The sequence below is a fragment of the Oryzias melastigma genome, linkage group LG4 (genome assembly GCF_002922805.2).
Source record: "Oryzias melastigma strain HK-1 linkage group LG4, ASM292280v2, whole genome shotgun sequence".
Classification (NCBI taxonomy): Eukaryota; Metazoa; Chordata; class Actinopteri; order Beloniformes; family Adrianichthyidae; genus Oryzias; species Oryzias melastigma.
This window is the reverse complement of record NC_050515.1, coordinates 31,435,258-31,446,447: the sequence shown is the minus strand read 5'-3', so window position 1 is coordinate 31,446,447 and position 11,190 is coordinate 31,435,258. Positions and strand designations below refer to the sequence as shown.

The 11,190-nt window shown below is 37.5% G+C and overlaps 2 protein-coding genes across 2 annotated transcripts in view; both read left to right on the top strand.

The window, feature by feature from the left end:
• The first annotated feature begins 775 nt into the window (after window positions 1–775).
• ociad2 (OCIA domain containing 2) lies at window positions 776–5,686 on the top strand. The gene is made up of 7 exons (XM_024258963.2): window positions 776–999; window positions 1,077–1,161; window positions 3,857–3,910; window positions 3,997–4,044; window positions 4,124–4,262; window positions 5,372–5,447; window positions 5,579–5,686. The coding sequence occupies exons 1-6, from the start codon at window positions 910–912 to the stop codon at window positions 5,436–5,438; spliced, it is 483 nt and encodes a 160-aa protein (XP_024114731.1). The 5' UTR covers window positions 776–909; the 3' UTR covers window positions 5,439–5,447; window positions 5,579–5,686.
• A 1,259-nt stretch (window positions 5,687–6,945) lies between these two features.
• The window catches only part of fryl (furry homolog, like), a 95,573-nt gene continuing 91,328 nt past the window's right edge, over window positions 6,946–11,190 (top strand). Inside the window, exon 1 of the mRNA XM_024258972.2 lies at window positions 6,946–8,088. The gene's annotated coding sequence lies outside the window, so the exon portion shown is untranslated. The remainder of the gene's footprint in view (window positions 8,089–11,190) is intronic.

Genomic DNA, 11,190 nt, shown 5'->3' with positions numbered 1-11,190 from the left:
TCAAATACACATTAGGTACTACATGCTGCATTAACATATACATGGGAAAGTTAATGGCTCATCAGTGACCCACCATGACACAACAATGTGGGCTCTCGGACTAGAGGGGGGGAACTCTTCCCTGCGCAAATTTGCGCAGGCTCAGGAATTCTAGTGTTAAGTTGATTTATTCTGGAATAATATTCCTGCCTTTTTATTATTCATATTTATGTTAAAAAGTTACAGTTTTAAAATGTTATAAATGGGCATTCTCCTAGCTTTTTTGACTATTTTTTAAGACTGTTTTGGCTAATTTTTCTTTTTTCAGTTTTTTAGGTTAGCAAACTCCTAGCTACATGCTAGCTGTTTTAACTAACTTGAGTTTTTTGTTGTTGTTTTTTAGGCTAATTTGGCATTCAGCTAATATTTTAGCTGGCAATCAGCTTCAGCATTTTCAGCTTTTAGCTTCAGTTATTTCAGATAGCTTCATCGTTTTTAATCAAAGAAAGGCTTCATTACATGTTCATACACAAACTTCAGATGCAAAGCAAATGCACTAAGTAAACACACTCATATCTTTTCTGGGTAAAGCTTAGAGATTCTTTATTCATTAAAACAATGTCAATTTATATGGATAGAGGTTTATATGTTTTTAATGTACCACTGGAATATTTGATTAAAAACAAAACACTACAACTCAAGACGTGGAGAGTCGCGAGGAAATGACCAGAAATGATCAGCAGCTTTTTTTTCTTTTGTCAATACTTTATGGTTCCTTTTTGTTGTGTTTCTGTAGTTCTGAAGGATCAGGAACCAAAGTGTTTACAGTGGGGGTGGAGTATAAAGAAAGGGGAGGAGTTACTGCAGCCACACACAAAATCACACACACGAGCAGCATTCATCTCAACTGCGTCTGGAACTCTCCCGGTCATGACTTCTGAAACAATCGAGCAGGCAGTGAAGACGGAGGAAGCTGGAGCGGCTGACGGCGGTCCGGCTGCAGGGAAAGAAGGCTGGAAGGTGAGGGGCTTCGAAGGATTGACCCTTCAGGTTTCAACAGTGGGGCAGAAGTGATACTTGTCCTGTGTTTGGTGCAGTGCCCTCTGAGTGATCCCCATATTCATAGAGGAGACGTGAGAAAGGTTTGGAAGGAGTGCCAAGAAGAAAGTTTCTGGTACAGAGGTAATCTGCAACTTCTCAAATACTTACTCTATCACAATGACTCAGCAATCTTGTTAGCAGCTTCTAGTGGAGATATGGGTATAGTTTTTGTGCTTGAGTAAGGCTCTGACAGAAGCCCACACGTGGACACACTTTTTGACTTCAATCTATCATCTCAGTGAATTTCATTCCCTCATTGATGAACACAGCCCACTGAGAAATGAAAATGTATTAACATATTTATAATGTGTATAAATTTGAAATCCAAACAAATTGGATTGGATACTTTAGTAATGATACCAGATGTCATGTGCAGAACCATTTTAGGTTTAAATTCTTTCAGATATATGTTTGCACTTTATTGTGGAGTGGGGATAGGGGTCATTGCAAACTTTATTTTGGGAGGAATAAAAAATTAATTGCAAACTGTTTTAGACACAACAGCAATGTGGTTCTCGGCCATATGTCAACACTTCTGCTCAGATCAGGCGTTTATGAAGTGATAAGACCACAAACTTCAAAATTCAGTGTCACATTGAAATTCAATTACTAAAGTTGTTAGTTCTTTTAAGAATCACAGTCACAGGAATGAGATTGAATTTGTTCATTTTAAAAGGACAACACTAAAAATAGCTGAAAAATATTTTTCGATTTTTTGCAATAATTCTATATAGTTGAACAATAAAAAGCAAATTAAAACCTATTTCCCAGTGACACAAAAATGGGAAAAAACAATGAAGTAACAAGATGAGTTCTCATTGTATTATATAAAGGTCCTTGGTTTCACACTGACTTAGAAAAAATGCAGTTATGACATATAGCTTTATTTTTCCCAATCAACCTTAAGCTCAGTTATGCAACAAAATTAATGGTTTCCTGTAAATCATCAACTTCTCTCTTGTATCTGATTCTAACTGTTTTTACTTTGCCATGAAAATTAGTGATGGGAGCAGAAATACCAAATTATCAAAGTGTCGGTACCTGTTCATCACCAATTTATTCATTCCAGGGACTGGAACATGTCATCCAAATGCTGCTTTGAGCTGTTTAGTTAGATTTAACAGATAGATTTTTAGTCTTGTCATGTAAATCATTACTCTTACTCATGCAGGAGTGGGTTGTGGTGTTCCACAAGGCTCTGTACTTGGCCCATTCCTGCTTAGCTTATAGTTTTGTTAGTCTTTTCCAAAGGCCACTACATGAAATGCATGTAATATGGTTTAGCCTTTTTTGATTCTGGGCTGAATTGGACTCTAAAAACAAATATAACTTTGGAAATCAAAAAAAACCTAAGTTTTTAAAACTTTAAAACTGTAACTTTTTAACATAATTATGAACTAGATATATAGCATTAGCTGTGATAATCCTAGTGTGAATGCTGTAAGATGAATTTGGCCACTGAAGATGTTAGTGCTGATAGCTGAAAATGCTGAAGTTCATAGCTAAAAATGCTGACGATGATAGCCAGCTAAAATATTAGCAAAATGCCAAATTAGCCTTTAAAAAAAACAAAACAACTTAGGTTAGCCAAAACAGGTAACCTATAGCTGATTAATTAACTAAACTTCAAGATAGCCTAAAAAACAGAAAAAAAGCCTAATTTACCAAAAACAGCTAGTGTGTAAATATTAGCCCAACTCCAAAACAGTTTAAAAAAAACCTTATTAAATGTCAGAATAGTCCAAAAAGCTAGCAGAATGCTAATTTTTAAAACTTTAAAACTGTAACTTTTTAACATAACTATGAATAATAAAAAGGCAGGAATATTATTCCAGAATAAATCAACTTAAACATTGAATAACTTTTTTAATATTTTACTCTTGTTAAAAAAATATTTTGTCAAAATTATACAAGTTGGAAACAAGTACAAAATAACATTGGGTCATTAATAACACTAAAATAAAATGATCTGGACATTGTTACCCGGAGGTCTGGATCCGGCCCCCGGCCTCGACTCTGATACATGCGGCCTAAATGATGGTTAGAGATTGATCTACTCTGGCAGGTGAGACAAAACCAGTGTTGTGTGGATCTGGGTGTGAACAGCCACATGTAAAGAGGAGTGCAACTACTATGACAGGGTCCCAAGTGAAGGTTGGAACACCCACATGGATTCAGGAGTGGAAAAGTCAACAGGAATCTGTTCTATGAAACCAATTTCTTTGTCCCTTCACTTCCTACCAGCCAGGCTGGTAAATACACTCAAAAACTCTCAATCAGGGTTTCCTGAATTTGTCTTGTCTTAGTTAAGAGCAGTTTTCTCTCTTTATCTAACCCATCACCTCATGACGAGAAGGGAATGCGTCCAGCAAGAGATGAGGGTGTTTTATAAAAACAAAAGCAGCTGCAAAGCCTGATTAGCAAAAAAGAAAAGGAAATTGAGGTGTTTTTAAAGTTTCCCTTTAACTATATTTGTATTTGTCGTAAAAGTGTTCCCTAAGGTTTTTCAATTACGATTGTGCAATTTTTAGCTGCTGAAAACACACCTTAGTCTGGCCCCGTTTGGAGTTTCTTCAGTGTTAACATTTCCCAGGTATTCTCTCAACAAAAGACACTTAATGCTTGCTGCAGGTAAGATGAGTCTGCATAAAGGCACCTTGAAAAGCAGAGTTGTTTTGTTCTCTAAACTGCTGTCTTCTGAACACATGAAGTTTTCCTCAGCAGGAACTGTGAGGGTCTCTCCGGTTCTGATCTTCCGTCTGCTTCCCTCGTTCAGCTCTTCCCCTTTCTCTGGGCAGCATGGCGGTCACTGGAGGCCTCATTTACAATGGTAACATAAACCTGTGGCGTCGGCTCGTTGCAATGTAGTGTGTCTCACAGCTCATTCACATTGGTAACAGTTTTGTCACTGTACAGGTGTTTGGAAATCATCAAAAAGATTTGGTCCGTTTCCAAAACTAGCAGGTCTGTACTATATTATCTTATTGTGATTGGTATTAACATGATCGCCCCCCCCCTACTACACTTTCTTTTGTCTCTTCAGTGGCGGGGCTCCTGGGGTTTGCTGTGGGAAAAGCTTCCTACTTTAGAACTTGTCAAAACAAGTTTCAGGAGCTTGGGATAAAGGATCCGCGAGAGTTTGGACCCAGGTCTGATAGAGGACGCCGCCATCCGGGTCACAGGTAGAGTAAACAGTGGTTTTACAAGCCTTATATCTGCACTATCAGGCTGTTAACAGAGCGGAATACCTGATACGGCATCCAGACAAAAGTCTGAGTCCAGCTGTGGATCAAATAAAGTGTCCGACTTCAAACATTTACAGACATTTGTGAAGCTAACTGTGGAGTTTAGGAGAAATGAAATGACTGGAAATAGAATTCTACCTGGATACAAGATGGAAAATGAAACTTCAATCACTTTTCAGCATTTAAGAACAGCAAGTCAGCCATGATGAAGATGAGTTCTGCTAAAGCAGGGGTCTGCAACCGGAGCCACATGCGACTCCTTCATCCCGCCATTGTGGCTCTTTGGCTTTGAAAAAAAGGCAAATAGATTGAACAAATAATAGGTTTGTAGTTTTGAATTGATTTAAAGGAGCTCCGTGTTTAAAGTAACAAACATCTGAGCTGGAATTTACTAAAGACAGCACATAATGCGAAGCTATACAATATTGTTCATCTAAAATGATCAAAGCTAGCTCAGTGGACAAATTGGGTGTTGGTGTTAGACTGGGGGTGGAGCTGTCAGAGCAGACTCTTCCTGAAAGGGGCGGTGTCACTCTGTGATGTCAGATCGTGAGGACCCGCTCGTTTTTGTGGGTATGGGAGGGGCTGCTGCTGAGAGTGCAGGTTTTTAGAGGATTACTCTTAAATCCATGAACGGATCAAAATACTTTGAGATTCTTTATAGTGAGAAATAAACATTATAATACACTTAAAAACTCAAAAAGTTTTTTTTTCATGGTATGGTCCCTTTGAATAATTGTAAAATGTCCCTGTTGCCAACACTTGTGACCAAACAATGTAATCTATATCTCAAATAATCTAAAATTTAAAGTGATTTTTGACATTCTAAAAACAAATAACAAAAAAATCCCATACCTGAAAGTTTCCTGTCTCAAACTTTCTCTGTCCAGAAATTTTCAAAGTGTTATAAATACGCCCAGCAACACTATGCCGTTAAGTCGCCAAACATCTTTTTTTTTATGTTTAATAGAGCATTTAATTATCTGTTCTGATCATGTCTGTCCTCAATCTTTTGTTTGCCACCAAACCTTCTGTTGTCTCCACAGACCCTGCAACCACGTGTGTGAAGAGTGTAAGAGAAAAGCTGAGGATGTTCCTGCAGAAAAGGTTTGAGGTCAAAAGGTAATACTCACAGACAATGCAAAGAAAAGAAGTCCAAAAAATGTGTGAAAGATTTGAAACAAACTCCTTTTAGACACATTTGCCACACAGGTAAATGATGTACAGACATTGTCCATGCTTTTCTTTTTCAGCCTCATCAGAAACCCAGAAGATGGTGCTGACTTCCTGCCTTGTTCTACCAGATTTTAAACATTTTTATGAATTAAAAGACAAATTGTCCAAAGTTCTTTGTTGTCATTTTTCATATCCTCCACTAGAGGGTGCATTGTTTCTACTTTTTCTGAAGGTAAAGTGGACATTTAAAGAGACTGGGCTGTTCTTTAAAATGTCTTAGCTATTAAGCCCAACAAACTAATATGTAAACAAATGTGTGTATTTTATTAATCATTTATATAAGATGTAGACTACAGTTTCTCACTCAACCTCCTTTCTCTAAACAGGATGGATGGAAGGATGGATGGAAAACTTTCCCATTCATCTCCTAACTAAACTTCTCATCTCAATTCACAGCAATGAGAGAACTACACTACAGATGTAAAAACAAAAAAAAACTACATTAGCTAAAACAGCTAGCATGTAAATATTGGCCTAACTCCAAAACAGCCTAAAGTTTTTTTTAAAAGGCCTAAATTAGCCAAATAAATTTGAAATAACTTTCAATATTTTACTCTCCATAAAAATATATTAGTTGAAATGATATTAATTAGAAATAAGCGCAAAATAACGTTACGCCAATTAATAACAATAAAATAAAATGATCTGGAAGTCCAGATATAATAACCCGTTGGGCTGGATCCGGCCCCTGGGCCTTGACTTTGACACGTGTCTTATCACATAAACTTGGAAAACTAAAAATGTTTTAAAAGGATTTTACCTTTACTACTTCATCAAATTCACGCAAGCTAATACAGATAGAAAAGTTTAAAGTTAAAAAGCAGGGTAGCAACTTTTATGTAGCTGGGATTATCCAGTTCCAGAACCCACTTACTCTTTTTGGGGTCACATGGTTGCTGGAGCCTATCCCAGCAACCTGGGGTATATCCTGAACAGGTCACCAGTCTGTTGCAGGTAAACACTCACTGTGACAGGTCCCAGGACAGTCCCAGCCAGAACACCAGCCTCAGTTGTTCCACCTTGCATATGCACAAAAACACTCACATTTCACCACAACACAAGAGTCCAATTTGGTTGAATTCTAAATGTGCAAACTTATTTTTAAATAGAATTTTACTTACCACCACACATATTCAAACTAGAGCATTGTGCGCATCATCATACACGTCCATTTGCTGCAGGAAACAGGAGGAGACTTCACATGTCAGAATTCTTGTTTTCCTTTCTGTCTAAATGATTTTGTTTCAACCCTATTTTTAGATTTCTTAGGTTAATATCATGTTGGCCCTGAGACAGACTGGCGACCTGTCCAGGGTGACCCCACCTTCGCCCTTCAGTAGCCGGGTTAGGCTCAGGCACCCCCGCGACCCCGAAAGGGAAAAAGCGGTCAAGAAGATGAATGAATGAATGAATGAATAACATCATGTTTCGAATATTTCTACTTTTTGGTTACGTTTAAGAATTCCGAACGCTGGAAGGCATCTTTCCTTTCATGCTTGATGGATCTCTTTAGTCACACATCACACCTGAAACCTTCCTCCACCCTCTACAACCTGCTTACAAACAGCTTTTCACATTTTGGAAGATGACCTCAGGTACTTAAAGTCCTCCACCTTCTTCACCTCTGTAACCTCACTGTCCTGCGGCTGAACTTCATTCCTTTCCTTGAGTATCTCTTCTAAACACCACGGTCCTCCGAGATTCCTGTCTGACCTCATCTAGTCCGTCCATCACCACAGCAAACAAGAACCCAAGTACATTCAGGTCCTATTACAATGCTGGAAAATCACTGTTTGGTTGTTCTACTAAATATGCAGTAGGCATCCACACACACAGGCAGTCTGGTGCTGTGATTGTTTTTATTGATTTATTGATCTCCTTTTTATTTTTTGGCCACGGTACAAACTGACATGAAAAGTATTTAAAAAAACAACAACAACAACAACAATTGATTATACTCAACATTTATGACAGGAATTTTCACATTTTAAAGAAAATTTATTGACGCAACAAACTAAAAATGTAGTTTGGTTTGGAAGAATAAACCATTCATAGTTTTAAAACGTGCACACGTTGTATCATTTTATAAAAACGTATAGCTTCTTTTGTCATAACTTAGCATTTTAGAACGGCTTCACATTTAAACAAAAAAATAAAAATAAAAAACACAGATAGTACTTTAGCCCGAAACTGTGATTACGCAGTGACCCCTACAAGGCGAAATGGTACGCTCCGTAAAAGACGTCATCCAATCAACAGGTCGTTTCATAAGACTGACGGGCGTTTCAACGAATGGGATTTTATAATGAATATGGGCGTAAATCATGACAGCCAATCAAAGAAGAAAGGTAGACCAAACAGTCTGCGTCAGTTCTGACAGTGAACGCCGAGAAAAAAAAAAAAAAAACACCTTTACGCAAATCCTTCCAATGGAGGAGGACCAGGAGGTAGACGCTTGTTCGGCAAATGAAAAGAACGTCTGCAAGCTAACCACCAAGCTCTTCTAAAGGACGGAAAAGCTCAAGTTGTGAGTAATGTCAGCATTACGAACAGTGCGGTCGGGGAGGACATATTGGTCGGAATCGCCTGTTTTTAACGTCGGCTTATTCCAAGTTCCGTTATCAACTTTTTGCCGTAGAGGTTTCCATTGCTGCTCTAGCATGTTAATAAGGAGTTTGGCTGCGCTGCTAACAGAGTTAATCGCTTTCCTTTGGAAGTTAAAATTTCAACTCAGCCGATAAATCAGCCATTTTTTTCTTTTTATCCCGACATCTGTGAGGTGGTTAGAGGCACACTTAGCATTGACAAATGTTTAAAGTAAAGCCTGCTAGTTAGCTTAACATTAGCAGTTTTTTTCCACAGAGTTAACATTAGGCTAGCGGCTAACTAAATGCTATTATGGACCATAGTCTGTTGTACATGTATTTTCTTCAGTGTTTTCCTTGTTTATGCTCCAGTTTAATGCTGTTCAGCAACAATAACAACAAAGAGGGTTAAAGGAAAAAATGAATCTGAACTATTGTGTTTGTTTTATTGTTTCGTAGCAGTCAAAACAAACAACCACACGCTCGCTACATTTCTATTTTAAAGCTTTTTTTATGCGGTTCTAGCAGTACTGTTTACAAAATGTTAATTCTAAAATGTATGTATTTTTTCTTATCTCTTTTTTTTTTAAATCTAAGAAACCGTAACATGCTAGGGCATGAGCATATTGCAATGAGTCCTCGAGCAGTTTCTTTAAATCAAAGCACTGCACTTTAGTCTTCCTGTTCATCCAAAATGAAACAAAGCAGTTGAATCTTATCTGGTTGATATAAACTAATCCGGTCAGTGCACTGTGCAGACTGTGGACAACTATTGGGAGGACAAAGCAGCAAGATCCAGAAGACAGGTTTTTGTGCATTCCTTGGTTATTATGGGGGTAGATGGTGGACAATCTTATCATTTCAGTATGTAAATATATGTGATGTAGTGTGTATTTACACCAGGGGTCCCCAAACTATGGGCCGCGGGCCGGATCCAACCCCCAAACACTATCAGACACTTTCCCCCCCTTTTTTTTTCTCAATTTAGCCAGTCGAGACCCACAGAGAACGTGACTTCTGCAGTCTGAACTATGACGGGAGAGGAAAGACTTTTATTGTAAGGGTGGGTTGATAAAATCGATTTAAGCTTAACAGATCAATAATGGATTCATAAAAATATAGATCGTTTCAGGACATAAAGCCCGCCAGCTTGATGCCAACATTTAATGGAATTTCCCATAGGACAGCTAATGCTAACGCGCGGTCGACCTAAACATACATTACTGACTAAATGAACATCTTTATAAACTCACTGACATGAGTTTTCCAAACTCTTTTTAGGAAATATTTTTAAATTTACAATTTTTAGTCTAAAACAGTTTTTTGCTCATACTTTCTTCTTCTTCTTCTGGAGTAAGCTATAGTATCCAAACTAAACGTCCTCCAGGAGAAGCAGAACAATGTTTACAATGTTAATGATCTGAACATTTTTGTTAGAACTTCTACTTTAGAGAATCCATGTTTGATATTAACAATCTCATTATTTCAATAATATATGTGAACTGGATCAGATTAATATAACATATAGTAGATTATTAATGTATTTCTAAACAAATGTGTGTAAATGTGTAAACTCAAAATTGAATTGAATTGAGGGGATTGAAAGAATCGAAAAGTCGGAATCAAATCGATTCAGGCTCTTGTGAATCCAATTGTTTCTGTAAATTATAGATACCTGGGCCTAATTTATTGGTTTCATTTTTAAAATGTTTTAGTAAAGTTTTTTCCTGTGAAGATTACATAAATCAGTTGTTTAAAATGTGGCTGTGTGGCTTTCTGGAAAGACACAAAAGTTTAGACTGTAATTGTTACACTTTTTCTGTTAGCCTACAAACCAACCCGGCCCCACGTCAGAGAAGAAAACAGTTATGTGGCTCTGAGAAGGAAAAGTTTGGGGACCCTTGATGTACACCACAATTTTTGTATATATCTGTAATTTTACCGTCTTCCTCTCTTCTATTGGTATGCTGTCATTTAATTATAATAATGAGTAATTCTATGAATTTTTCCAAAACTTTCAGACGAAGCAGTTTAAAGATCCACCCCAACTAAAATTGTTGATGGAGGACATGTATTAAGAAAAATAAGCATAAAAGTTGCAATTCTGTGTATTTCTTTATCCAAATTGTTGTAAAACAAAAGCAACAGAAAAAATGCAGTTTGAAAAAGCTAGTGGTTGTTGCGTACAAACTTCAGTTAGCGGGCCAAAGTCTTCCAGCTCTGCTCCATTCTGATGCATCCACTGTCAGACAAATGGATCCATGAACGTCTGATTTTCCTCGTCTGAGCTGGAATCTGGATCTAAACTGAACGACTGGATAGCTCCATTATCGTTCCCTATTTTTGTGACACTGCTAATGTTTGTAGCTGCAAGAACGTGTAAACAAAGGGATGATGGGAAATGAGCACAGGCTTACTCTACACAAACAGTTCCACCCACAACTCAGAGATGAATTTCTAATGAACTCCTGCTGCTCCACAGAAACTATGTTGACACAGGTTTTTTTTTTTTTTTTCGGCTAAAAACGACATAGTGATGATTAAAATACCACTCAGAGTGCTTTAACAGTAGATCGAAAGACGACCGGAGTAGGACTTTAAACCACACACTCTCAAACAGGATTGGTTGTTGAGGTGGTGCAGATGTGGACCATGTTCTTTGATACATTTCTATATTATGGAGAACTCATTGATTGTAGTGTTGTCTTGTAAGACCTCAATGGCATTGAAGAGTAAGAGGATAGAAAAAGTAGGGGCAGTAAAATATCCCCACTGTGGCCTCTAACTAAGCTGCTCCCTGTGAGGATTAACTGTTTATTCTGCATTTCAGAATACTGCATTGCTAAAAAAAATGGTTCAGCAAGCTCATAACTGTAGTGGTCTCTCTACCTTACAAATGTTGCGTACAGATTTATAACATGAAATCAAAAGAACAAATGAAATATATTTTATAGCTGGAAATAAATTCAGGCATCAAGGGGTTAATTAAACATTTAATTAAAGTTTCTCTATCTTAGGGGTTTTATTCTTTTTTCTTATTCTTT